This window comes from Sus scrofa, chromosome 2, assembly GCF_054392235.1.
Source record: "Sus scrofa isolate SSC_HxYL_T2T_F1_AM1 chromosome 2, Sscrofa_HxYL_maternal_Yorkshire_Landrace_v2.0, whole genome shotgun sequence".
Taxonomy (NCBI): Eukaryota; Metazoa; Chordata; class Mammalia; order Artiodactyla; family Suidae; genus Sus; species Sus scrofa.
In genome coordinates this window covers 9,555,275-9,579,568 of record NC_139384.1, presented here as the reverse complement: position 1 = coordinate 9,579,568, position 24,294 = coordinate 9,555,275, and the positions used below count along the sequence as shown (strand labels likewise).

Sequence of the window (24,294 nt, the reverse complement as noted above, 5' to 3'; positions counted from 1 at the left end):
CTGAAAAGGCAGTGCTCAAGGTAACCCCCACACTCTGCCTCTCATTCCACGGATGTCCGGCTTCTCATGCTGCCCCTCGTGCTTTCCATCTGCATTTATGGAGCACCTACTGTGTGCGCTGCACCTAGTGAAGCCCCGCAGGATCCAATGAAGTCACAGTGAGGATCAAGTGGGGGTCGGCTTGGCAGCTGGGTCCATCCAGAAGGACCTCTCTGATCCTGTCCTTAAAGCGAGTATCTAGGAGTTCCCGTCGTGGCGCAGCGAAAACAAATCCCGCTAGGAACCATGAGGTTGCGGGTTCAATCCCTGGCCTCGCTCAGTGGGTTAAGGATCCGGTGTTGCCGTGAGCTCTGGTATAGGTCGCAGACGCAGCTCGGATCTGGCGTGGCTGTGGTGTAGGGTGGCAGCTGTAGCTCTGATTAGACCCCCAGCCTGGAAACCTCCATATGTCGCGGATGCGGCCCTAAAAAGCAAAAAAATAAAAACAAAAATAAAGTGCGTATCTATCTACCGGCAGCTCCCAGACCTGTCTGTCCGGCTCTGGCCTGGACCACTCCCACCACGCAATCTGGCACATTTTACCTAGAGGCCCAGAGAAGTGAGGCCGTACTCTCAAGATCACACAGCAACTCGGTGGCCGGGTTTTGCCCGGGTGCTCCCAACACCAGGAGTCACAAGCTTCCTGCGCAAGCTCCTCAGACACAGTTAACCCCAGGCGGGATGGCCCTAACCTCCCCAGGTGTCACGCACCCACTTCAACCACCTTCTCCCTACACTCACTCCCCTTGCCCCAGGGCGGTGATTCCAAGAGAATCCAAGCTCTGCTTAACTCTCTCCCTTCACACCTCGCCCCTACCGGGAGCCCATTCTCTCAGCAAGCAGCCCCTGCTGGGGTGGGGTGGATCCCCCATCCCTCCCCTAGCGTCTCAGCTCAAGCTTCGCTAGGTGCCAAGAAGGAAAGTGGATCCAGCCTGCTGCAGAACTGCAGCGGGCCAGCCTCCCCACTGGGGCTTCTCTCATTCCCCCAGCTGGGGCTGGGAGGAGCCCAGTCCTGGGACCACCCATCTGGCCCAGTTCTTAAAGGAATACAATTCACCCCCACTCCGGCCACATCTCCAGGACCTGGTTTTTCCAGTGTTTACCCTACTCGACTCCAGAAGACCGTATAGCTTTTCTGCACATTACAGGGGAAGGGTCCCACACCTGGTCCGCCAGGGACTGGGACGGCCCCCTGAGAATGAATAGCTACAGGTCCTGGAGCCACTAGCCCAGGGCCCAGAGTCTGCACTGACTGGCCCCCCTCCAGGCTGCGGGGAGCTCCCACCCCACATCTGTGAACCCAGCAGGCTCCAGGAGCCCTCAATCGAAGTTCTCCAACTTGCAAGCGAATCGGGCAGAAACCCAGCGCCCCTCCCCCCTTCCCCAAAGGCACTGCTCTTCAAGGGTTCACCCAGTCTCGGGGTGGGGGTGGGGGGGGGGTCCCTCCTCTAAGTGAATGAATATCCCAGACTTACTCTGGCTTGCATGCCTCTCCCCGCCCCCTCAACCTCACTTGGGCTCCCGACGAGCGAGGAGTTGGCGCTGTCACCTCCGGACGGTCTGCAGTCCACCTTTTACACTCGCTGCCCCCGGAGAGACCCCCGAGCCCTCGGAGTGTCCTTCCAGCCCCAGGTGCGAATCAGTTCGTCAGTCTTCCCGCTAGAACGCGGGCAGGGATGGGGGCGCAGAGGCCCTCCTGGTGGGGGTACACACCGGGCAGGGAACCCGCCCCCCCCCCCCCCGCCAACGTCCCACCCCCGGAGGCAGCCGCAGACCCGGCGCCGACCTACCCGCTCCACATCCCGGCGCCTCGGGGCTCCCGGGCGTCGGTCCCCCGCGCTGCCGCCGCCACCGCCGCCGCCGCCGCCGCGATCTCCCCTCGCCGTCCCCGCCCGCAGCCGACTCCGCCCCGGGCCCGCCGGGCTGCCCCGCCGCCTGTCAGTCCGGCCCGCTCCCTGCCGGTCTGTGCGGCCCTGGCTTGCGCCCCGGTCCCGGGTCCGGCAGCGACCCTGCCCTCGGCGGGTCACGTGGCCGAGGGGTGGCCCGAGGACACGTGCCCGGCCCCGCCCCTCCGGCGGCCGACGCGGAGCTCGCGCGCGCTCCCGGCCCAGCCGGCTCCAGGCCGCCCGCCCGGGACGGTGCGGCGGCCCGCGTGGGGGAGGAGCCGGTCCCCATCCTGCCGCGACCCGCGCGACGCTCCGATGCTCCAGCTCCCTTCCAGGCACCCGCCCGCCCAGGGCAGCTCAGCGCAGCACCCTCCCAGGGCCACCCCTGCTCAAGAACCCACAATGGCCCCAGGCTCTCAGCTCCCTGATTCGTCGCGGACTGTCACTGAAGGCCGGCAGACACCCTCCCACCCCCTGACCCGGCCCTCTGGCCATCACTCCTTCCCTGGGCTCCCTGCTCTGCGCCAGTCTCTGCGCCACATCCTTCCCCGTGAGAAGGGGGGCTGACCCCCAAACAAGTGTTCTCTCTCCTCCTGGGAGCTTATCCTGAGAGAAGCTCCACCTTTGGCCCAAGTCTCCAACCCCAGCCTTCCTTCCCCACCGTACCAAGCCAAACCAGGGCCTCCCCTCTTGCTCTGAGCAGACACCCCGCATCCCTGATCTGGGACATGCACCCTCCCGCCCCAACACACACACACACACACACACACACACACAGCCCTGTCAAGTCCCACAACTTCTGCCAAATCACTCCCTGAATGGTCTTCTGTGTCCTTCAGCCGTTCTGTCCCTCTGTCACCTATCCTGAGCCCTGATCATTAGGGTCCGTTTCAACCTGGGAATGCTCCAGTGAGAGCATAATCCCACTTCTCTCCTGCCAGGGACCAGGGCTTCCACCGTCCAGGTCCAGAGGAAGCCTGGGAGGCTGGGAGGAGGTACTTCCTTCCCTTCCAGGTGCTGCTAGAACTCAGGGCACTACCTACCCTCAGACTCAGGCTTGAGGTTGGGGTCTTCGTTTCAGGGCACATATTTCATTCAGGCATGCATTCAGCTACCCCTTCTGAGCGCACAATCTGGGGGCCCTATAGGCTGGCGAGCCAAAGGAAACTGCATAGACAGAGGCTCTGTCCTCCTGGGGCTCCAGCATGGTGGGGAGATGTGGCTGGGGGACTTACTCAAGGACCTCAACTTCCAGGGCCACTGCTTGCCCAGGGCACACACTGCTATGTGAATGGGGACTGTTCAAAATAGAGACCAGTGCTCCTTTTCTAGGTGGGCACGGCTCACGCTAAGCCACGGGGCTTGGTGAGTGGAGGGCAAGCCAGATTTGATGCCTTGCTCACATGCATGCTGCCTTGGCTGGCGCCTTGTGCAGTGAACAACCTGGGCAGCCCTCCATGAGGGCCTGTTCATTCTGCCCAGACCTCCAAACCTCCCATGCCCTTTCACTCTGCAGGACAATCATTTCCACAACTGTGGTTTCCCAAGGGCAGGGACCAGCTCTTCCTTGGAGCTGAGTTTCTCCACCCACCGCAGTCCTGCCCAGGGTCTGGCCCAGAGAAGCTGTCATTACACGTTTGTTGACGAATCTGTCACCAAATAAGTCTTGAGCAACTGCGGTCTTCCTGGACCTTGCTCACTATTTAGGGGACTGTGGAACGGATGACACAAAAGCAGCTCGGGACAGGACGCTTACCCTCCAAGTCTTCACAAGCCCAGGCAGGCGATAAGACCTGGTCCAAGTCGTGGTAACCCCGACTGGTGAGAGATAAGGAGTGGAGGGAGTGTCAGCCCTGGAGGGCTGGTGGCCTGGGGAGGCCCTTGAGCAAGGCTTCGAAGGACAAGTGTGGGGTCACTGTCACCACCCCAGTGACTAGCCTGAAATACCCCATGATCTCAGCATCTGCTTCCTGTGGACTCCCAAGGCCTCACTAGCTCGTCTCATAGCCCCGTGAGCTCTGTTTCTGAGATGAAAAGGATGGGCTCCCGAGAGGTTAAGGAATCTGCCCAATGTCGCACAGCCAAGGATGCTGAAGCTGAGACTCCTCACACCTGTTTTCTGAAACATCAGACAGCCCAGAAACCAGAGGGCTCTCCGGAAACAGGAGCTACGTACTGTCAGGCAATAAGGGGAGACTACAAGGTGCCTGGCCTCCAGATGGGGAGGGAAAAATAAAATGTGTGCCCTCTGCCTCCCAACCAACCACTCTTCTCCCCACCCCCACCCCCCACCCCCACCCCCGCACCCTGCAGCTCCTATACCCAGCCTGGCAGCCTGGGCCACAGACCCATCCAGGAGACTGCCTGCTTGGATGACTCCTGATCCTGAACTTCAGTTCCCTGTGTGACCCGGGATGAGTGTCTTGCCCTCTCTGAGCCTCAGATGCTACATGCTTCTAAGTTGGGCAGGACAGCCAGGGCCACTCCTGGTGCTGGCCTTGGAGGAGGCTCGTGACACCCCTCCTAGCCAGTCCTCTCTGGAGCCCGGCTTCTCACCCTTCCCCCAGTGCCCCTGCAGAGTTGGCAAGGCTCCCACTGCCACCCTGTTTCCCAGGTCCCTAGCTCACCTGTCTGTGTCCCAGAGCTGCTCTCCCAAGTTCCCCTCAAGTGCAGGGCCCAGACCTGATGGAGCGTAGCGGACAGTCCCTGAGCTCATTGCCAAGAACACAGGGCACTTTCCTCGGGCAGGGCACTCAGCATACTCCTTAGCCGGGTCCATGGCTGGAGGGCCGGACCGAGGGTCCCTCTGGAGACAGCCAGGCGGGGAAGTGGCAGGAGCCTTCTCTCCACCCCCTGGCTGAGACTCGCACTAACCTTTGCTATCTCTGAGGAGCAGCGGCCTGGGAGGGAGGCGCCTCCCAGACAGGCCTCTATCTCCTTCAACCAAGTAATTATTAACTCCAGTGGCTCAGCGGGCAGCAGAGATGCTGAGGCCCTCCTTCCTGGGCTCTGAGCCAGAGAAGGTGAGATAGACACCACGAGGGGAAGTGAGACACGTCCTCCGCTTGCCCAAGGCCCCCAGCTTTTACCAGGCCCACGGACGGGGCTGCCTGTCCCCTCCGGCCCAGGTCAGCCGGCTGGAAAAAGCCTGTCCAGCCCTGGCCCCTGTCACTGGCTGACTATGTGGCCTCGGGCAGGGCCTCCCTGTGGTCCTTGGCCTCAATATCCCCTTAAGGCTTTTAACCATCAACAAAAAGGGACCAGTCAGGAGTTTCCTGGTGGCTCAGCAGGTTAAGGATTTGGAATTGTCATTGCTAAGGGGCAGGTTTGACCCCTGGCCTGGGAACTTCTGCATGCAGCAGGTGAGGCCTCAGGGGAAAAAAAAAAAGAGAGAGAGAGACCAGCTGGTGTATCAGACTCCACGGACCTGGAGTTAGACAGGCTGGATCTGACCCCACTCCCAAACCGTGACCCTTTGGGCATGTTAACCTCTCTGGGCCTCCGTTTTCCCAACTGTAAAATGGAATCTCACCCTCTAAGGCACATCAGGCCAGCTGCTGATGCCCAGACATGCCCTCCATCCCTCCCCTTTCTCTTTCCTCACACTGCCCCCTCTCTGCAGCCTCCCCCTCCCTCTGAGAACATTCATGCCGCCTCCTCCAGGAAGCCCTCCCCCATGGACCGCTTCTTCCTCTGCAGGCACTGGGCTGGCAACAGACACATGGTCCATCTTGGGTCATGAAGGTCACTGTCACGACAATGACAGTCCCCATGGCACCATCAGACCTGAGTGACCTGTGGGCCAGGGCTGGCCCCCACTCATCACCCCATCGTCGGTGCCTGGCCCAGCGGGCCTCAACACAATGCACCCAAGGGGTGGTTTGAATGCTCCATTCTATCTCCTTTGGCCTGATTCCAATCAAGTTCAGCCCTTCCCTGGCTTTGGGACCTTGGGCAAGTCACTTAACCTCTCTGGGCCTCAGTCCCCACCACTGTACCATGGGACCGATCTGGTACCATTCGGGAGGTAGCATCCATGGCAGACACCACGCTTCCTGTCCCCTTCTCCCTGGCCTTCTCTCTTCTTTCCTGTCCGCCTCTGAGTTCCCGCTGGGAGAAGCTGCCAGTTCCTGACCAGGCGTCACACCCCGCCAGCCCTGCGGATAACAATATCTCCCACTCAGGCTTTGGGCTTCGAAGCTCTCAGCCTAATGCAAACCAGATGCTGGTCTCTTTCCTGGCAGTGAATTTTCCATGGCCTGCTCCCACCCTCTTCCTGTTTTTGCTCCTCACTGATCCCTCTGCTAAATCCTCCTGGTGCCTCTACCTTCCTCTGCAGGGCAACCTCTGGGCCCACCTGGAAACCATTTATGAAAAACAGGATGTGTGCGTGGGGGGGGGGGGTCCTCGCCCATCGCCCTGACACGGTGACAGGAGGGGAAGGGGCTCAGCCTGACTTGGATGACGGGAGTGTGCAGGCCACGGTCCCTCGGAGGGGACCTCTCGGAGGGGAAACTGAGTCAGAGTGGTTCCGGGGGCTGTCTAGAAATCCTTGCTCCGTTCTGGGCTTTTAGGCACAGCTGGGACGGCGTGGGGAGCTCTGAGAACCTTGTCCCTGGCTGCAACTGCGGAAAATCAGAACCAGAAGAGGCCCAGGCCCCTCCTGTTGCAGGTGAGGAAACTGAGGCTCATCCAGGATCACCAGTGAGTCAGCGCCAAGAGGCAGCCGGGTCTGGGGCCTCTTGCCAGCACCTCTCAGGCTGCAATCTCGGTGTCATTCCGGAGCCTGCCCTTCCCCCGCCACCACACGGAGCCCAGTCACGAGGGGATGCTCACAGGGCCGCCGGCACCCGCTGCCCAGCCACCGCCTGGCCCGTGGCAGCTGCGCACATCTGGCCCAGCAGACCCGGATCCTTCCCATCAGGGGCCGGCACTCAGAAGGGACGTCTTGGGCAAGCCCAGGAGGGCAGGTTGGGGGGCCCCCTTCCTTTCTCCTCTGGCCACGTGAACCCCCTCTGGGCATGCAGGGCCGGCCCTCTGAGCAAGGAGGCAGCCATGTGCATGAAACCCACAGCGCAAGAGCTCCCAGAAAGCCTGGCCCCGGCCCCGCCCTCGGCCAGCTGTGCAGAGTGTTTGGACAACTGGATGGAATGTTTTGCAGGGAGAATCGTCCCTGGATCCCTGAGCTCAGATTTCAAGAGGGAGGGAGGAGAGGATGCTGGCTTCTGGAAGAGGCTCAAGAGGTCATCGTGGGCTTGCAACCCCCCTTCCCTCCCCACCCCACTCCCCCAGGCCTGACCAGGACCCCAGCCCACCCAGCCCTGGCCTGGTGGGGAGCTGGAGTCAGACCCAGGCCCCTGGGGGAAGGACAGGACAGAGAGGGTGGAGGCAGCAGGATGGTGTCAGAGATTCGATTTGGCCAATCGAGTGAAGTCAGGCCCAGGGGACAGTCTGGGCTCAGGGAGGGGCCAGGCCCAGGACAGCATTTTGGTCTCAACAGCGGATTGGCCCATCTGCCACACCTCCCATTTTACAGATGGTGAGTTTGAGGTCCAGAGGGGACTGGCGTTCGTCCCAGGTGACAGAGTGTGCTGGATGTAGTTTTGGGCTGAACCCCAGGGTTCCTGATCCTAAGCTTACTCTTCTCACTGTCCAGGCTCCCACCCTCACCCTCAGCCCCCAAAACACACCCCAGCCAGCGACCAGTGAATGAATCGTCTTTGTTATTCTTCCCCAAACAACACAAGCAAAGTAACCTAAGCTCATGACAAATGCATAGACGCCTAGCTCCCCGCCAGCTTCCCAGAGTGGCATTAACCCATTGTGGCCAAGCGGACCTTGAGAGCCTGGGTTTGTTTGTTTGTTTGTTGCCTTTGAGGGCCACACCCACAGCATATGGAGGTTCCCAGGCTAGGGGTCCAATCGGAGCTGTAGCCGCCGGCCATAGCAACACCAGATCCGAGCCGCATCTGTGACCTACACCACGGGTCAGGGCAACGCTGGATCCTTAACCCATGGAGTTAAACGTGCAGAGGCCAGAGGTCAAACGCGAATCCTCATGGATCCTAGTCGGGCTCAATACCGCTGAGCCACGATGGGGAACTTGACTTGGAGAGTCAAGGTTTTTTACCACCTCCCCCTCTGGGGCCAGAGCCCCCTGCCCAGGTTCCCCGCCACAACTGTCCAGGTCTCCCAGAGCCCCCTGAGTAAGGCCGTGAAGATACACAAGTTCTAGACCCAACTTCCTGGAAGATCACCCGGCCTCAGTTTACCTACCTTAAAGATGGGAGGACAATTCTTCCTCTACGTGACTCATCACCATGCTGGGTGCTGAAGCTTGCAAGGGGCAGAGGGTGCTAATGGGCCTCTCTGGAGACTTAAATAGTTCCCAGGGATAAAACCATTAAAACTCACATAAAAGGAAGGAGGGGACTCCTTAGCACCCAGATGGGTGTGGGAGTCCCACCAAAGTGCCCGGGGGCTTGGGCTGGATTCCTAGAGGTGGAACCTGTTGGCCCACTCCCTGCTCCAGAGCGGAAAGCTTGGCCACCTAATGGAATTAGAACCAGCCAAACCTTGAGGGACAAATATGATGAGGTGGAGGAGATGACCCCAGGCAGGCTGCCGACTCCCTTCCATGCGAGTTCCCGCTGTGGCGCAATGGGATTGGCAGTGTCTCTGCTGCACCAGGAGGCAGATTTGATTCCCTGCGACACACAGTGGATTAAAGGATCTGGCATCCGTGACATAGACCACAACTGTGGCTATCGAATCCCTGGCCTGGGAACGCCACATGCCAAGGGTGGGCCAAAAAAGAAAAACAAAAACAAAAATGCCAAATGACAGCATGTAGGGCGGGGACCACCCGAGGATCTTGACGTTCAATAGTAAACTTCTCCTTCACCCTGGCAACCACCATGTGGTCCTTTCTTTTCTTTCTGTTCCCATTTTGCTTTTTGTTTGTTTGTCTTTTCTAGGGCCGCACCTGCAGCATATGGAGGTTCCCAGGCTAGGGGTCTAATCAGAGCTGCAGCCGCCAGCCTACGCCACAGCCACAGCCACAGCCACGTCAGATCCAAGCCACATCTGCGACCTACACCACAACTCATGGCAACGTCAGGATCCTTAACTCACTGAGTGAAGCCAGGGATCGAACCCACATCCTCACAGGTCCTAGTCAAATTTGTTAACCGCTGAGCCACGAAGGGAACTCCTATGTAATAATTTCAATTGCATTTTACAGCTGCACCCATGGCATTGGAACTGCAGCTGCTGGCCTGCGTCACAGCCATGGAAATACCACATCTGAGCCACATTTGCAAATTGAGCCGCTTGAGGCAGTGCCAGATCCTTAACCCCCTGACTGAAGCCAGGGACCGAATCTGCATCCACCCAGACACTATGTCAGTTTCTTAAGCCACTGAACCACAATGGGAACTCCAGTAATTATTAATATATAGAATATAATAATTATTAAGTATTAGATGTAGAGGATGGGCATTCTGTTTTAACTGCTTTATTTCTATGCCTTTATTTTTTATACAATGATTTTTATTTTTTTCATTATAGCTGGTTTACAGTGCTCTGTCAATTTTCTCCTGTACAACCTGGTGACACAGTTACACATACATGTATAGATTCTTTTTTCTCACGTTATCATGCTCCATCATAAGTGACCAGATATAGTTCCCAGGGCTACACAGCAGAATCTCATTGCTCTAACTGCTTTATTTCTATATGCTAGAGGCTTCCTCTGCCACAGACATTTTGGAATGGAAGAACAATAAATAATAACATTAACATAACGAGAGTTTCTCCCATCATAATTTATCAAGAAAAATCAAATTGGGAGTTCCCATTGTGGCTCAGTGGTAAGGAACCCGACTGTTATCCATGGATTCCTGGCCTCACTCAGTGGGTGTGGCTGTGCTATAGGCTGGCAGCTACAGCTCCAATTCGACCCCTAGCCTGGGAACTCCTATATGCCACAGGTGCGGCCATAGAAAGACAAAAAAAAAAAAAAAAAAAAAAAAAAAAAAGAAAGAAAGAAAGAAAAAGAAAAGAAAAAGCAAATTGGGCTAAATAGATACATGGTGTCAGCTGTGAGAACACTGAAGACTACTTGCTAGGTTTTAATTACTATGCCATGGGCCCAAACCAAGAAAATAAATGCAAAAAAGAAGAGAAACATATAATTATCTATAAGGAGAAGTAATAGTATATGTAGAAAAATACAGGCTATGTTAAACAAAAGCCATTTAGTCCAAACTCAAAAATTCTACTGTTTACCTACTAATTTGAAATAATTTTGACTGCATTCTGGCAGAGCAAATGAATTGTAAGACAGCAACATGATGGAGCATTTCTTTTCTTTCTTTTCTTTCTTTCTTTCTTTTTTTTTTTTTAAGGCCACACCCACGGCGTATGGAGGTTCCCAGGCTAGGGGTCGAGTCGGAGCTACAGCTGCTGCCCTACATCACAGCCACAGCGATGCCAAATCCAAGCCATGTCTGTGACCCACACCACAGCTCGTGGCAATGCCAGATCCCTAACCCACTGAGCCAAGCCAGGGATCAAACCCGCAACCTCATGGTTCCTAGTCGGATTCGTTTCCGCTGTGGCACAACGGGAACTCCCTGATGTGGCATTTCTTGAGAACTGGACAGAGGATGGGCATTCTGTGCAGAGGAACAAAGGCTTGGCGGTGGGACAGGGCAGGGCCCAGAGGACAGGGATCCCTTCACTGCGCTAGGACTGGGCTGGGGGACAGTGAGGATGGGATGGGCAGGCTCAGAATGAATCACGAAATGACTTGGAGGCCAAGTTGAAGGGTTTGGAATTTATTCTAAAGGCGCCAAGGAGACAGTTAAACATTTTTTGACCAGGAGAGTGACATGATTGGAGCCCTGCTTTGGGAAGATGAAATCAACAGCAGCCTGCATAGAAAATAGAAGGGAACCCTTATCAACTATCCAGAGAGGGCAAGACTTTGTAAACGGAGAAGCATTTGAAGAGCCCTCAAAAGAAAATGTTGAGGCGTTCCCATCGTGGCACAGTGGTGAACGAATCCGATTAGGAACCATGAGGTTTCGGGTTCGATCCCTGGCCTCGCTCAGCGGGTTAAGGATCCGGCGTTGCCGTGAGCTGTGGTGTAGGTTGCAGGTGCAGCTCGGATCCCGCGTTGCTGTGGCTCTGGTGTAGGCCGGCGGCTACAGCTCCGATTCGACCCCTAGCTGGGAAACCCCATATGCCGTGGGAGCAGCCCTAGAAAAGGCCAAAAAAAAAAAAAAAAAAAAAGAAAAAAGAAAAAAGAAAGAAAATGTTGATACATCTGTTGACATTAAAATATAAAACTTCTCTAGGTTCTATATTCCTCCTCCCACCAAAAAATTACCAAAATTAAGATGCAAATAGCCTAGGGAAATACTCCCAAATGTTAACAGCTTTGAGATGAAAAATTCACAAAACCCATTAAGAAAGACCCTGGGAGCCCCATAAACGTGTTCATTCATTCAGTCAACAATATTTAATAAGCACCTGAGCAGATGCTGAGGAGATATTAGTGGACAAGACAAAGTTTCTGTGCTCACAAAGGGTACAGTTCGGGGAGGGTTGTGTAGAAGGATTCAACCATCGAATTACAACACGTGTGACAGGTCCAAGGATGAGAGAGACATCGAGGAACCCCTAACCTAGACTTGGGGTCTGGGAAAGAGTTTGGGAGTGGGAAGGGGAACTTTTTTTTTTTTTAGGGCCACACCCATGGCACATGGAGGTTCCCAGGCCAGGGGTCTAATCGGAGCGACAGCTGCCAGCCTAAGCCATAGCCACAGCAATACCAGATCTGAGCTGCATCTTCCACCTACACCCCAGCTCACGAAACACCAGATCCTTAACCCACTGAGCGAGGCCAGGGATCGAACCCGCAACCTCATGGTTCCTATTTGGATTCGTTAACCACTGAGCCACTACAGGAACTCCCAGGAAGGGCAGCTATTGAAAGAGGTGAATCTGGTAAGGGAGTTGGGGGCCTGGTCACACAGGGCCGTCGTAAGCTGGGCAAGGAGTTCAAAGTGTGTACTGAGGACAAAAGGGACTCATTGAAGGATTTAAGCAGGAGTGTGAGAGGGTCAGATCTAGCTGTCCCAAAGATGGATGCATGGGGAATGGATTGGAGGATGTCCTCTTGTCCTCAGATGGTGGACATGGAGCAGTGAGGAACGTTTTTGCTACAGAAAAAGAATAGCCCACAAAAAGAGGCCATGATTCCTTGAGGCCCTGTTGTCTTCCAATATCTCCAAAACCCACTTCCTGACCCCAAAAGGAAAGTTAGAATAAAGCTATGAGCTTGGCCAGAGGACATGGGGGAGCCGGATCTTAGGCAACTACATTAGGACAAGTCCCTAAAGGAGGACTGAAGTGCTCCATGTTGGTGGCATCTCTGGCTCCTGGCAGAAGCAGGTGCAAATCCCGTTTGGAGAAATACAGGGTAAAAAAAAAGGCAGTATATCTATATTAACAACCAAACAAAAGACAAAAGTATTATTAAGTATTATTAAGGGCAGAGATGCTCACTACGCAGTAATAATCAAGTGGTGACAACGTTAAGTAGAATAAAAGCTCAATTCATCAGAAAGCTGTAATAATTTTAATTAGTATGTGCCTCAACTGAACCTATCTACAGAAAAGACACAAACTCATGAACATGGAGAAGAGACCCTTGGTCACCAAGGGGGAGGGGGAGGGAGTGGGAGGGACTTGGGGTTGGGGGTTCGCAGATGCAAACTATTGCACGTAGAGTGAATAAGCAATGAGGTCCTGCTGTGCAGCACAGGGAACTGTATCCAATCACTTGTGATGGAACAGGACGGAAGATGATATGTGAAAAAAATATATGTCTAACTGGGTCACTTTGCTATACAGTGGGAATGGGTGGAACATTGTAAATCAACTATAATAGATAAAAAAATTTTATAAAAAATTAGTATGTGCCTAATAAAAGAGCCTGAAAATATTTGTCTTTTTCAGGGGGAGTGCTGCATGTGTGGCATATGGAGGTTCCCAGGCTAGGGGTCCTATCAGAGCTACAGCTGCCAGCCTATACCACAGCCACAGCAACTCGGCATCTGAGCTGTGTCTGCAACCTACACCACAGCTCACGGCAACCCCAGATCCTTAACCCACTGAGCGAGGCCAGGGATCGAACCTGAACCTGCATCCTCACCGATGCTAGTCGGATTCATTTCCGCTGAGCCACGACCACAACTCTAGTCTGAAAATATTTGAAGAGAAAAACCCTTAAAGCCTCAGGGGGAAATTAGGCAAACCTGTCATTACAGTGAGGTATCAACAAATGCCTCTCAGTTATGAGTAAATTATAGAAGTACAATACCGGGAACGGGAAGCACAGAGCCCTCTAGCATTGGTGACAAAGAATAAAACCTGAAGCTCTTGATGAAAGCTCACTAAGAAATAATTAGATCCCTATATCCCCTCCCTACTTCATGCCACTGAGCCACTGCTTCTTTCTGAGTTTAGCATAAGACTGGAAATTTGTTCTCTGGCAAGAGTGAAACAGAGCCTTTGGGTCGGTAGCTGACTAAGGAGATTAAGTGATTGCACGCAGGCTGAGAACTAAGATCCTGTCAACCCTCTTCCCTTACTTGGCAACCAGAGGACGGGCAGCCAGATTTTTTTTTTTTTTTAATTTTTTGCCTTTTCTAGGGCCGCTCCCTCGGCATATGGAGGGTCCCAGGCTAGGGGTCCAATCAGAGCTGTAGCTGCTGGCCTACACCAGAGTCACAGCAATGCGGGATCCAAGCTTCGTCTGTGACCTGCACCACAGCTCGCGGCAACGCCGGATCCCTAACCCACTGAGCAAGGCCAGGGATCGAACCTGCAACCTCATTAATGAATTGTCATCATCGTCAGATTCATTAACCACTGTGCCACGAAGGGAACTTCTGGCAGCCAGATTTTAACCCTCAAGGCAGTGTGTTGGAAGAGCCTTCCCTGGGACTCAAGGTAACCCAAGAAGAGAGGAGAACCAAAGACCCTAAGACTAAGCATTACCTACAAAATGCCCAGCCAGAACCCCACACAGTGAAGCTCAATGTTGCCATGCTTAGAGCTTCATATTAATTATTAAACTCCCATTCCCTTTTTTTTTTTTTTTTGTCTTTTTAGGGCCGCACCTGTGGCATATGGAAGTTCCCAGGCTAAGGGTAGAATTGAAGCTGTAGCTGCCAGCCTACACCACAGCTCCCAGCAATGCTGGATCCTTAACCCATCGAGCAAGGCCAGGGATGGAACCTGCATCCTCATGGATACTAGTCTGGTTCGTTACCACTGAGCTAAGACAGGACCTCCAAATTTCCCATTTTTAAATGAGGAGACCACCTGAGGCTATTAGACAATAAAGAAGAGCCTCTAGCATGAAAAAAAAAGAAAAAATCAAACCTAGTAAGCAGAAAAAAAAGCAACTCACAGACAACTCTGAGAAGAAGAAGAGGAAGAAGAAAAACCTACCAAAACCCTATCATAAATATTCCTCAGAGGCGAAAGAGGGTATTGCTTTCATGAAACACAATTATGATTTTATAGACACAAACATTGAGAGAACAAAAAGAACTCTTGGAAATTAATATTTTAAAAAATAGTGGCAGAAACAAAAAACCCGAAAGAAGGGTTGAGGAAATATCCCCCCAAAATAAAGAAATGAAAGAAAAAGGATTAGAAAATTCAAGGCAAAATTTAGGAAACTCGATATCTGCATTACAAGGATTCCAGAAAGTAGAAGAAAATGGAGATAAAACATCAAAGCAATAATTCAAGATCATTTTCCAAAACTGAAGGGTGTGATTTTTCAACGAAAAAGGCCCACGTTGTACCTAGAAAATACCAAGATACATCAGTGTACCTTTTCAGGAAACTAGGGACAAAGAGAAGACCTTACACGCTTCCAGAAACACAAAAATAGTCACAACAAAGGACCCGGAAACAAAATGGACTTGGACTTCTCAATAGCAACACCAGAAGCAAAAAAACAAAAACAAAAAACAAACAAAAAAAAAACAACAATCGGGGGAAAAAAAAATGACTTCAAAATTCTGAAGGAAATTGATTTCCAACCTAGAATTCTGTGTCAACCAAACTATCATTCAAGCGTATACGTAAGGTCTCAAAAAAATGTAACTTTCGCATCTTCATTCTCAAGGACCTCTAAAGCGGGCCTTCCTGTGGTGGCACAGCGGAAACGAACCCAACGAGTATCCACGAGGATGTGGGTTCGATCCCTGGCCTCGCTCAGTGGGTTAGGGATCCGGCATAGCCGTGAGCTGTGGTGTAGGTTGCAGACGCAGCTCGGATCCCTCATGGCTGTGGCTGTGGCGAAGGCCGGCAGCTGCAGCTCTGATTTGACCCCTAGCCTGGGAACCTCCCTATGCTGTAGGTGCAGTGCTTAAGAAAACAAAAAGGAACCACTAAAGGATGCATTCCAAGAAAATGATGGCGGGGAGACCAAGAAGGGGAAAAAACTTGTAGGTTAGGAGACTGGAAAGACAACCCAGGAACTAAAGGGAAGGGAATCTTCGAGATAATCAAGAGGGCAGTTGCTGGGATCCTGTGTAGGCAAAGATGGCAATCAGACCAAACTGTAGGAGAGAAGATGAGGCTGGTATGTTAAGAGCAGGCGTCACCAGTGTTTTCTGTCATTGTGCCACTACTTTGTTTATTTTATTATTTTTATTTTTATTTTTTATTTTTTTGTCTTTTTGCCTTTTCCAGGGCTGCTCCCGAGGCATATGGAGGTTCCCAGGCTAGGGGTCGAATCGGAGCTGTAGCCGCCGGCCTACACCAGAGCCACAGCAACTCGGGATCCAAGCCGCGTTTGCGACCTACACCACAGCTCACAGCCATGTCAGATCCTGAACCCACCGAGCAAGGCCAGAAATCGAACCCACAACCTCCAGGTTCCTAGTCGGATTCGTTAACCACTGCACCACAACGGGAATTCCTGTGCCACAACTTTGAACTCAGGGTGTGTTCTACCAAAACAGAAGAGTAAACCATGAGAAAGGAAGGTAAGGGGTACCGGTAAACAAGGACGCCAACCCAAGAAAATGGGAAAGATTATTCCAAGGAAAGCAGGAAAGTCCTGGGACAATGGCCATATGTCAATAACCAGCCTAGACAGAGGAGAACAATGGCACTAGAAATAACGCCTCCCAGGAAAATCATTGGGACAGATGGATTAAGCGATGTGATTACGGATGTTGGAAGGTGTGGGAAGAATTAGCAATAAGTACAAAGAAACCTGAACTTTTTTTTTTTCTTTTTTGGCTGCCTCACAACATACGGTGTTCCCGGGCCAGGGATCAGATCCCAACTGCAACTGCGACTTATGCTACCGTTGTGGCAATGCCAGATCCTTAACACACTGTGCCAGGCTGGGGATTGTACATGCATGCCACTGCTGCAGAGACACCACCGATCCCGCTGCACCACAGTGGTAACTCCATGAACAATTTTTATTTTCTTTTTACAGCTTCACCTGTGGCATATGGAAGTTCCTGGGCCAGGGATTGAATCAGAGCTGCAGCTGCCAGCCTATGCCACAGCCACAGCAATGCCAGATCCAAGCCATGTTTGACCTATGCTGCAGTTTGTGGCAATGACAGATCCTTAACCCACCAAACAAGGCCAGGGATGGAATCCAAATTCTCACAAACACTAGATCTGATTCTTAACCTGCTGAGCCACAGTGGGAACTCCCAACCTTTTTTTTTTTTTTTTAAGGGCCACACCCCACAGCATATGTAGGGTCCCAGGCTAGGGGTCGAATCAGAGGCACAGCTGCTGGCCTACACAACAGCCACAGCAACACCAGATCCAAGCTGCGCCTGCGACATACACTGTAGCTCATGGCAATGCTGGATCCTTAGCCCACTGAGTGAGGCCAGAGATCGAACCCACGAGTCAGGTTTGTCACCACTGAACCAAGACAGGAACTCCAACAGTTTTTTAAAGATGTGACAATTGCTAACTTTAGAGAAAACCAACAGCAAAAAATACATCCCTATTCATGCTCAGCTATGAATAACATTTGAGTAGGTATAAGAACATACATGTCGGAGTTCCTCTTGTGGTCAGCAGTAACAAACCTGACTAGTATCCATGAGGATGCAAGTTCAATCCCTAGCCTCGCTCGGTAGGTTAAGGATCCAGTGTTGCCATGAGCTGTGCTGTAGGTCCCAGATGTGGCTGGGATCTGGCGTTGCCGTGGCTGTGGTGTCGGCTGGCAGCTGCAGCTCTAATTCAACCCCTAGCCTGGGAACCTCCATATGCGCAGGTACGGCCCTAAAAAGAAAAGGAAAAAGGAATGTAAATGTCAGGGAGTTCCCTGGTGGTCTAGTGGTTAGAACTCAGGGCTTTCATTGCCGTGGCCCTGGTTCAATCCTTGGTCTGGGAACTGTGATCCTACATCAAGCCACTGGAGGCCAAAAAAGAAAAAACAAAGAATGTAACTATTTTTTAACCCACAGTGGCATCAGAGAATTAAATCCCCATCTACTAAGTAAGAAGTCAATCGTTTAAGCAATTAACAAAAAGCTGTCAGTATATACGCTGTTTAGATACATGAAAATGCGTGAATCTCAGAAGGAACAGCTAATAAAAAGAGAAGCCATAACCAACAAAATTTTTGTATCAAGATTATAAAGGAACTCCTGTAAATCAATAATACATAAAACATGGAGATCCTATTGTGGCACAGAGGAAACGAATATGACTAGGAATCATGAGGTTGCGGGTTCAATCCCTGGCCTCGCTCAGTGGGTTAAGTATCTGGCGTTGCTGTCGCTGTGGCTCTGGCGTAGGCCGGTGGCAACAGCTCCAATTAGACCCCTAGCCAGGGAACCTCCATATGCCACGGGTGCAGTCCTAGGAAAAAAAAAAAGACAAAAAAAAATACATAAAACGTTAAAAAAAAAAATCAGCAAAATTGAACATGCATTTCATAGAAGAGGCATTACCAGGGGCCAATAAGAATTTGAAAAGCGGAGTTCCCGTCGTGGCGCAGTGGTTAACGAATCCGACTAGGAACCATGAAGTGGCGGGTTCGGTCCCTGCCCTTGCTCAGTGGGTTAATGATCCGGCGTTGCCGTGAGCTGTGGTGTAGATTGCAGACGCGGCTCGGATCCTGCGTTGCTGTGGCTCTGGCGTAGGCCGGTGGCTACAGCTCCGATTCGACCCCTAGCCTGGGAACCTCCATATGCCGCGGGAGCGGCCCAAGAAATAGCAACAACAACAACAAAAAAAGACAAAAAAAAAAAAAAAAAAAAAAAAAAAAAAGAATTTGAAAAGCTACTCAAGCCTAATCACATTGATAATCAGGGAAATTCAAATAAAACCACAGTGAGACCCTATCGCATACTCACCAGGATTGAGAATTAAGAAATCTGATTATACCACATTGTGGACAAAATGTGGGTCAACAGAACTATAGTGTTGGTAAAAATGTTACCTGGTACAACTCAAGCACATTTGCACCAGGAAACGTGTGCAAGACTGATCATAATAAATTCTAACGTCCAATGAAAGAGACTGGATAAATGCCCTATGTTATATTATTTTCTTTTTCTTTTTCTCTCTTTTGGCTGTATCCATGGCATGCAGAAGTTCCTGAGCCAGGGACTGAATCTGAGTCACAGCAGCAATCTGAGCCACAGCAGTGACAATGCCAGGTCCTTAACCTACTGAGCCACCTGGGAACTCCTCATATTAGTTTCCTATAGCAACTGCAACAAGTTAGAGAGACTTAAAAAGAAAAATGTCTCCTTGTATCATTCTGGATGTAAGAAGTCCAAAATTAGTATCCCTGGATGGACAAAAATCAAGATATCAGTAGGTCCCTGCTTCCTCTGGAGCCTGCCGAGGAGAACTTATTCCTTGCTGCTTTTGGCTTATGGTAGTTGCTAGCATTTCTTGGCTTGTGGCCTCACCATTTCTCCACCATCTTTACATTGCCTTCTTTCATCTGTGTCCAGTCTCCTTCTGCCTCTCTCTTATAAGGACACATACAATTGCATTTAGAGCCCACCCTGTTATTTTGGTTTTTGGTTTTTTTGTTTTTTTGTCTTTTTAGTGCCACACCCACAGCATATGTAGGTTCCCAGACTAGGGGTTGAATGAACTTGTAGCCCCTGGCTTACACCACAGCCACAGCAACGCAGGATCCTTAACCCACTGAAAGAGGCCGGGGATCGAAACTGCGTCCTCATGGATGCTAGTCAGATTCATTTCTGCTGAGCCACAACTCCTGTTTTGGGGGGTTTTTTTTGGCCATGCGCACACCATACAGATGTTCTCAGGCCAGGGACTGATTTTTTTTTTTTTTTTTTCTTTTTCGGGCTGCACCTGAGGCATTTAGAAGTTCCCAGGCTGGGGGTTGAATGGGAGCTGAAGCTGCTGGCCTCTGCCACAGCCACAGCAATGCCAGATCCAAGCCATGTCTTCGACCTATACCACAGCTCTTGGCAATGCTAGATCCTTTAACCCACTGAGCGAGGCCAGATATTGAACCAAATCCTTGTGGATACTAGTCGGTTTCTTAACACGCTGAGGCACAATGGGAACTCCAGAGTTTTCTGTCTGATTTTTTTTTCCAGGCCAGGGATTGAACCTGCCATAGCAGTGACGACACTGGATCCTTAACCATCTGAGCCACCAGGACAATCCTAGAGCCCACCCTGATGACCCAAGATAATCTCTACATCTCAAGATCCTCAAGTTAATCTTATCTTCAAGAGCCTGTTTCCATATAAGGCAGTGTTAATAGGTTTAAGGAATTAGGATCTTCTGGGAGAGGAGGCATTCTTCAGCCTTCTAGAATCTGCCCTCTGGTCCCAGGAGATTTTCCTGTCACAAAAGCAAAATACATTTATCCTATCCCAACATATTCACAACCTTAACCCGTCATAATATCAACTGAGACCAAAATCTCATCTCAGTATAATCAGCTCCAAATCACTAATCTCATCCTCTAAACCCAGTATAGGTGAGACTGGATATGGTCCAGTCTAGGGAAAATTTCCTTTCCATCTCTGGAACTGTGAAACTAGAAACAAGTTATCTGTCTCTGGAGTTCCCGTCGTGGTGCAGTGGTTAATGAATCTGACTAGGAACCATGAGGTTGCGGGTTCGATCCCTGGCCTTGCTCAGTGGGTTAAGGATCTGGCGTGGCTGTGAGCTGTGATGTAGGTTGCAGACGCAGCTCGGATCCCGCGTTGCTATGGCTGTGGTGTAGGCCAGCGGCTACAGCTCTGATTGGACCCCTAGCCTGGGAACCTCCATATGCTAAGGGAACAGCCCTAGAAAAGGCAAAAAGACAAAAAAAAAAAAAAAGAAAAGAAAAAAAAGAAAAGAAAATGGAGTAGAGAACTCCAAAAAATCCCTCACTTCACAAATGCTGCTAATAAACTGGGAAAACTGTTGGAATGAGCTCTATTAGAATTCTGAAAACAAATCAACGTTCATAGCAACCAACTGAACACTCAATCAAGAAATAAATAGCTGAATCTCAGTAAGAGAATTTCATAATATTTTAACTTCTTCTGGCCCATCCCTCTCTCCCCAGCTCTTTGACAGCCTTGAAGATAACAGCCTTCACTTCCAGTATAAATTCCTAGAATTAGAGGGAGTGGAACGAACCTTCTACTGAAAGAATTGTGGGTGTTCGTTTTGACCTCTCCAGTGGTTCTCGGAAGGTCTGGCTCAGAGGGCTTGCCTTGTTTTTTCCAATTCAGGCCTCTCCCAGGTAACTGGAGGGCATTTACTGAAAATATATGAAGACGGTTGCATTAGATGCTGTCATCTGGGAAAAGAATAACACGTGGAGAAAAAACAACAGACAAACCAAAAAGCTTAGGAGGAAAGGCTGGGGAATGAGATGTCTTAGGGAACCTTAGGGAACTTCTGTGTGCCATAGGCACAGCCATAAAAAGAAAACAAAAAACAGAAAGGAGTGTTAGGTTTTAAACACACATCAGCACTGATTTCTTTTTTCTTTTTTTCGTTTTGCTTTTTAGGGCGGCATCCTCTGCATATGGAAGTTCTCAGACTAAGAGTTAAATCAGAGCTGCAGCTGCTGGCCACAGCAACAGCCACAGCAATGCCAGATCTGAACAGCATCTGGGACCTACACTGCAGCTGGTGGCAACACCAGATCTTTAACCCAGTGAGCAAGGACAGGGATTGAATATGAATCCTTGCGGACACTCTGTCGGGTTCTTAACCTGCAGAGACACCACAAGAACTCCATGATCATTCTTAAAAAAAAAAAAAAGATAAGCAAGGAAATAAAAAATTTGAGGAGTTCCGGTCGTGGCTCAGTGGTAACAAATCTGACTAGTATGTTTAAGCATGCAGGTTCAATCCCCGGCCTTGTTCAGTGGGTTAAGGATCTGGTGTTGCCATGAGCTGTGGTGTAGGTTGCAGACACAGCTCAGATGCCAAGCTGCTGTGGCTGTGGTGTAGGCTGGCAGCTGTAGCTCTGATTGGACCCCTAGACTGGGAGCTTCCATATGTCGCAGGTGCGGCCCTAAAAAGCAAAAATAAATAAATGAATAAATAAAATAGAAAACTTGAACACTATAAACCAAGTAGATCTAACCCCACCCCAAACAGCAGGATACACATTCTTTGCAAATATACAAGAAACGCTTCTCTGGGAAGACTGTATTTATACCATGAAACAAGTCTCAATAAATTTAAAAATACTGAACTTATATGAAGGACTTCTCTGACCACAATGAATTGAAACTAGAAATTAATAAGAAGGAAAATGAAAAATTTGCTTACATGTGGAAATCCAACAACATACCCTTAAGTGCCCAATAGATAAAAATGAAATCACAAGGGAAATATATGAGATGAACAAAAATGAAAAATCTGCACACCAAAACTTATGGGATGTGGTACAAGCAGTTCTCAGAGGAAAACTTATAGTTGTAAACACCTATATCGAAAAAAGAAACATCTCAGGAGTTCTTGCTGTGATGCAACAGGTTCACAGGCATCTCTACAGCACTAGGATGCAAGTTTGATTCCCTGCTGGCACAGCGGGTTAAAGGATCTGGTGTTGCTGCAACTGCAGGTCACAATTGTGGCCTGAAATTGCAGTTCTGTTCTGATCCCTGGCCTGAGAATTCCATATGCCACTGGGTGGCCAAAAAAAGAAGGAAGGAAGGAAAGAAGGGACGGGAAGGGAAGGAAAGGGAAGGAAGGAAGGAAGGAAGGAAGGAGGAAAGAAAGAAAGAAAGAAAGAAAGAAAGAAAGAAAGAAAGAAAGAAAGAAAGAAAGAAAGAAAGAAAGAAAGAAAGAAAAGAAAAAGAAACATCTCAAATCAATACCTGAACTTCCAATGGAGCTGGAGGAATCAGGCTCCTGGACTTCTGACTATACTACAAAGCAACAATCATCAAAACCATATGGTACTGGCACAAAGAGAGAAATATAGATCAGTGGAACAGGATAGAAAGCCCAGAATTAAACCTACACACCTACAGCCAACTAATCTATGACAAAGGAGGCAAGAATATACAATGGAGAAAGGACAGCTTGTTCAATAAGTGGTGCTGGGAAACCTGGACAGCCACATGGAAAAGAATGAAATTGGAACACTCCCTAACCCCATACACAAAAATCAACTCCTAGAAAGACCTAGATATAAGACCAGACACTGTAAAACTCTTAGAGGAAAACATAGGCCAAACACTCTCTGACATAAACGACAGCAATATCTTCTCAGATCCACCTCTCAGAGTATTGACAACAACAACAAAAAATAAACAAATGGGACCTAATCAAACTTAAAAGTTTCTGCACAGCAAAGGAAACCCTAAACAAAATGAAAAGACAACCCACAGAATGGGAGAAAAATCTTTGCAAGTGAAATAACTGACAAGGGACTCATCTCCAAAATTTATAAACACCTTCTGCTCCATACCAAAAAACAAACAACTCCATCAAAAAATGGGCAGAAGACCTAAACAGACAGTTCTGCAAAGAAGACATACAGATGGCCAAAAAACACATGAAAAGATGTTCAACATCCCTCATCATTAGAGAAATGCAAATCAAAACCACGATGAGGTACCACTTTACACCAGCCAGAATAGCCATCATCCAAAAGTCTACAGGCAATAAGTGCTGGAGAGGGTGTGGAGAAAAAGGAACCCTAGTACACTGTTGGTGGGATTGTAAATTGGTGCAACCACTGTGGAAAACAGTAGGGAGATGCCTCAGAAAGCTAAACATCGAACTACCATTTGATCCAGCCATCCCACTCCCAGGCATCTATCCAGAGAAAACCACGACTCACAAAGACACATGTACTCTGATATTCATTGCAGCACTATTTGCAACAGCCAAGACATGGAAACACCCTAAATGTCCATTGACAGAGGAGTGGATCAGAAGATGTGGTACATATACACAATGGAATATCACTCAGCCATTAAAAAGAACGAAATACCGGCATTTTTGCAACATGGATGGACCTAGAAATTATCATGCTAAGTGAAGTCAGCCATACAATGAGACACCAACATCCAATGCTTTCACTGACATGTGGAATCTGAAAAAAGGACAGATTGAACTTCTTTGCAGAACAGATGCTGACTCACAGACATTGAAAAACTTATGGTCTCTGGAGGAGACAGCTTGGGTGGTGGGGGGATGTGCTTGGGTCGTGGGATGGAAATCCTGTGAAATTGGACTGTGACGATCATTTTACAACTACAGATGCGATAAATTCATGTGAGTAATAAAAAAAAAATACCTGAACCTCCAACTATTTTTTATGAGCACAAAGAACATACATTAAATATGTCACTGAAACAGAATTTGTTTCAGACAAGGATTGATTTCAGGGGCGAAGTACTGTCCACAAGATCCAGTGGCTTTTCTTGTGCTCATCCTGGCTTGACCTTATTCTCAAACTGGTGCTCCCTCTTGGCAGCAATATGGCTGTGGAGTCTCCAACCTCATACCCCTTACTCAAGCCCAGCCCTAAATTTCCAACGTGAAGAACTAGAAAGAGTAGAACCAAGTAGATGGAAACCGAGCAGAAGGAAGAAAATAATAAAGATTATTGTGGAAATAAACAGAATAGAGAATAGTAAAACAACAGAGAGAGTCAGTGAAAAGAAAAGCTGCTCCTTTGAAAAGAGCAACACAATGAATGGACTTTCGTTAACTAAGACCAAGAAAAAAAAAGTACTCAAGTTACTCAAATCAAGAATAAATAGGAGTTCCAAATTTTGGTGCAATGGTTGTGGTGCAGTGGAAATGAATCTGACTAGTATCCATG

General features: G+C 49.9%; 1 protein-coding gene across 10 annotated transcripts in view; it reads right to left on the bottom strand.

The window, feature by feature from the left end:
* Positions 1-24,294, bottom strand: part of RAB3IL1 (RAB3A interacting protein like 1) — a 49,778-nt gene that overhangs the window by 17,895 nt on the left and 7,589 nt on the right. For 3 of the 10 annotated variants that reach the window (XM_085010939.1, XM_085010940.1, XM_085010942.1), the window contains exons 1-2: positions 4,553-4,772; positions 3,682-3,743 (exon numbers count right to left, since the gene is read on the bottom strand). The exons of 1 other annotated variant lie outside the window; for it this stretch is intronic. Coding sequence is in view for 6 of the 9 variants with exons in the window: in XM_085010943.1 (XP_084867069.1) it covers positions 4,553-4,704 (152 nt within the window). In the remaining 3 variants the exon portion in view is untranslated. Of the gene's footprint in view, positions 1-1,829; positions 2,045-3,681; positions 3,744-4,552; positions 4,773-24,294 lie in introns of those variants that run through there. 6 more of the 10 variants (XM_085010943.1, XM_021082922.2, XM_085010936.1 and 3 more) reach the window with 2 other exon arrangements.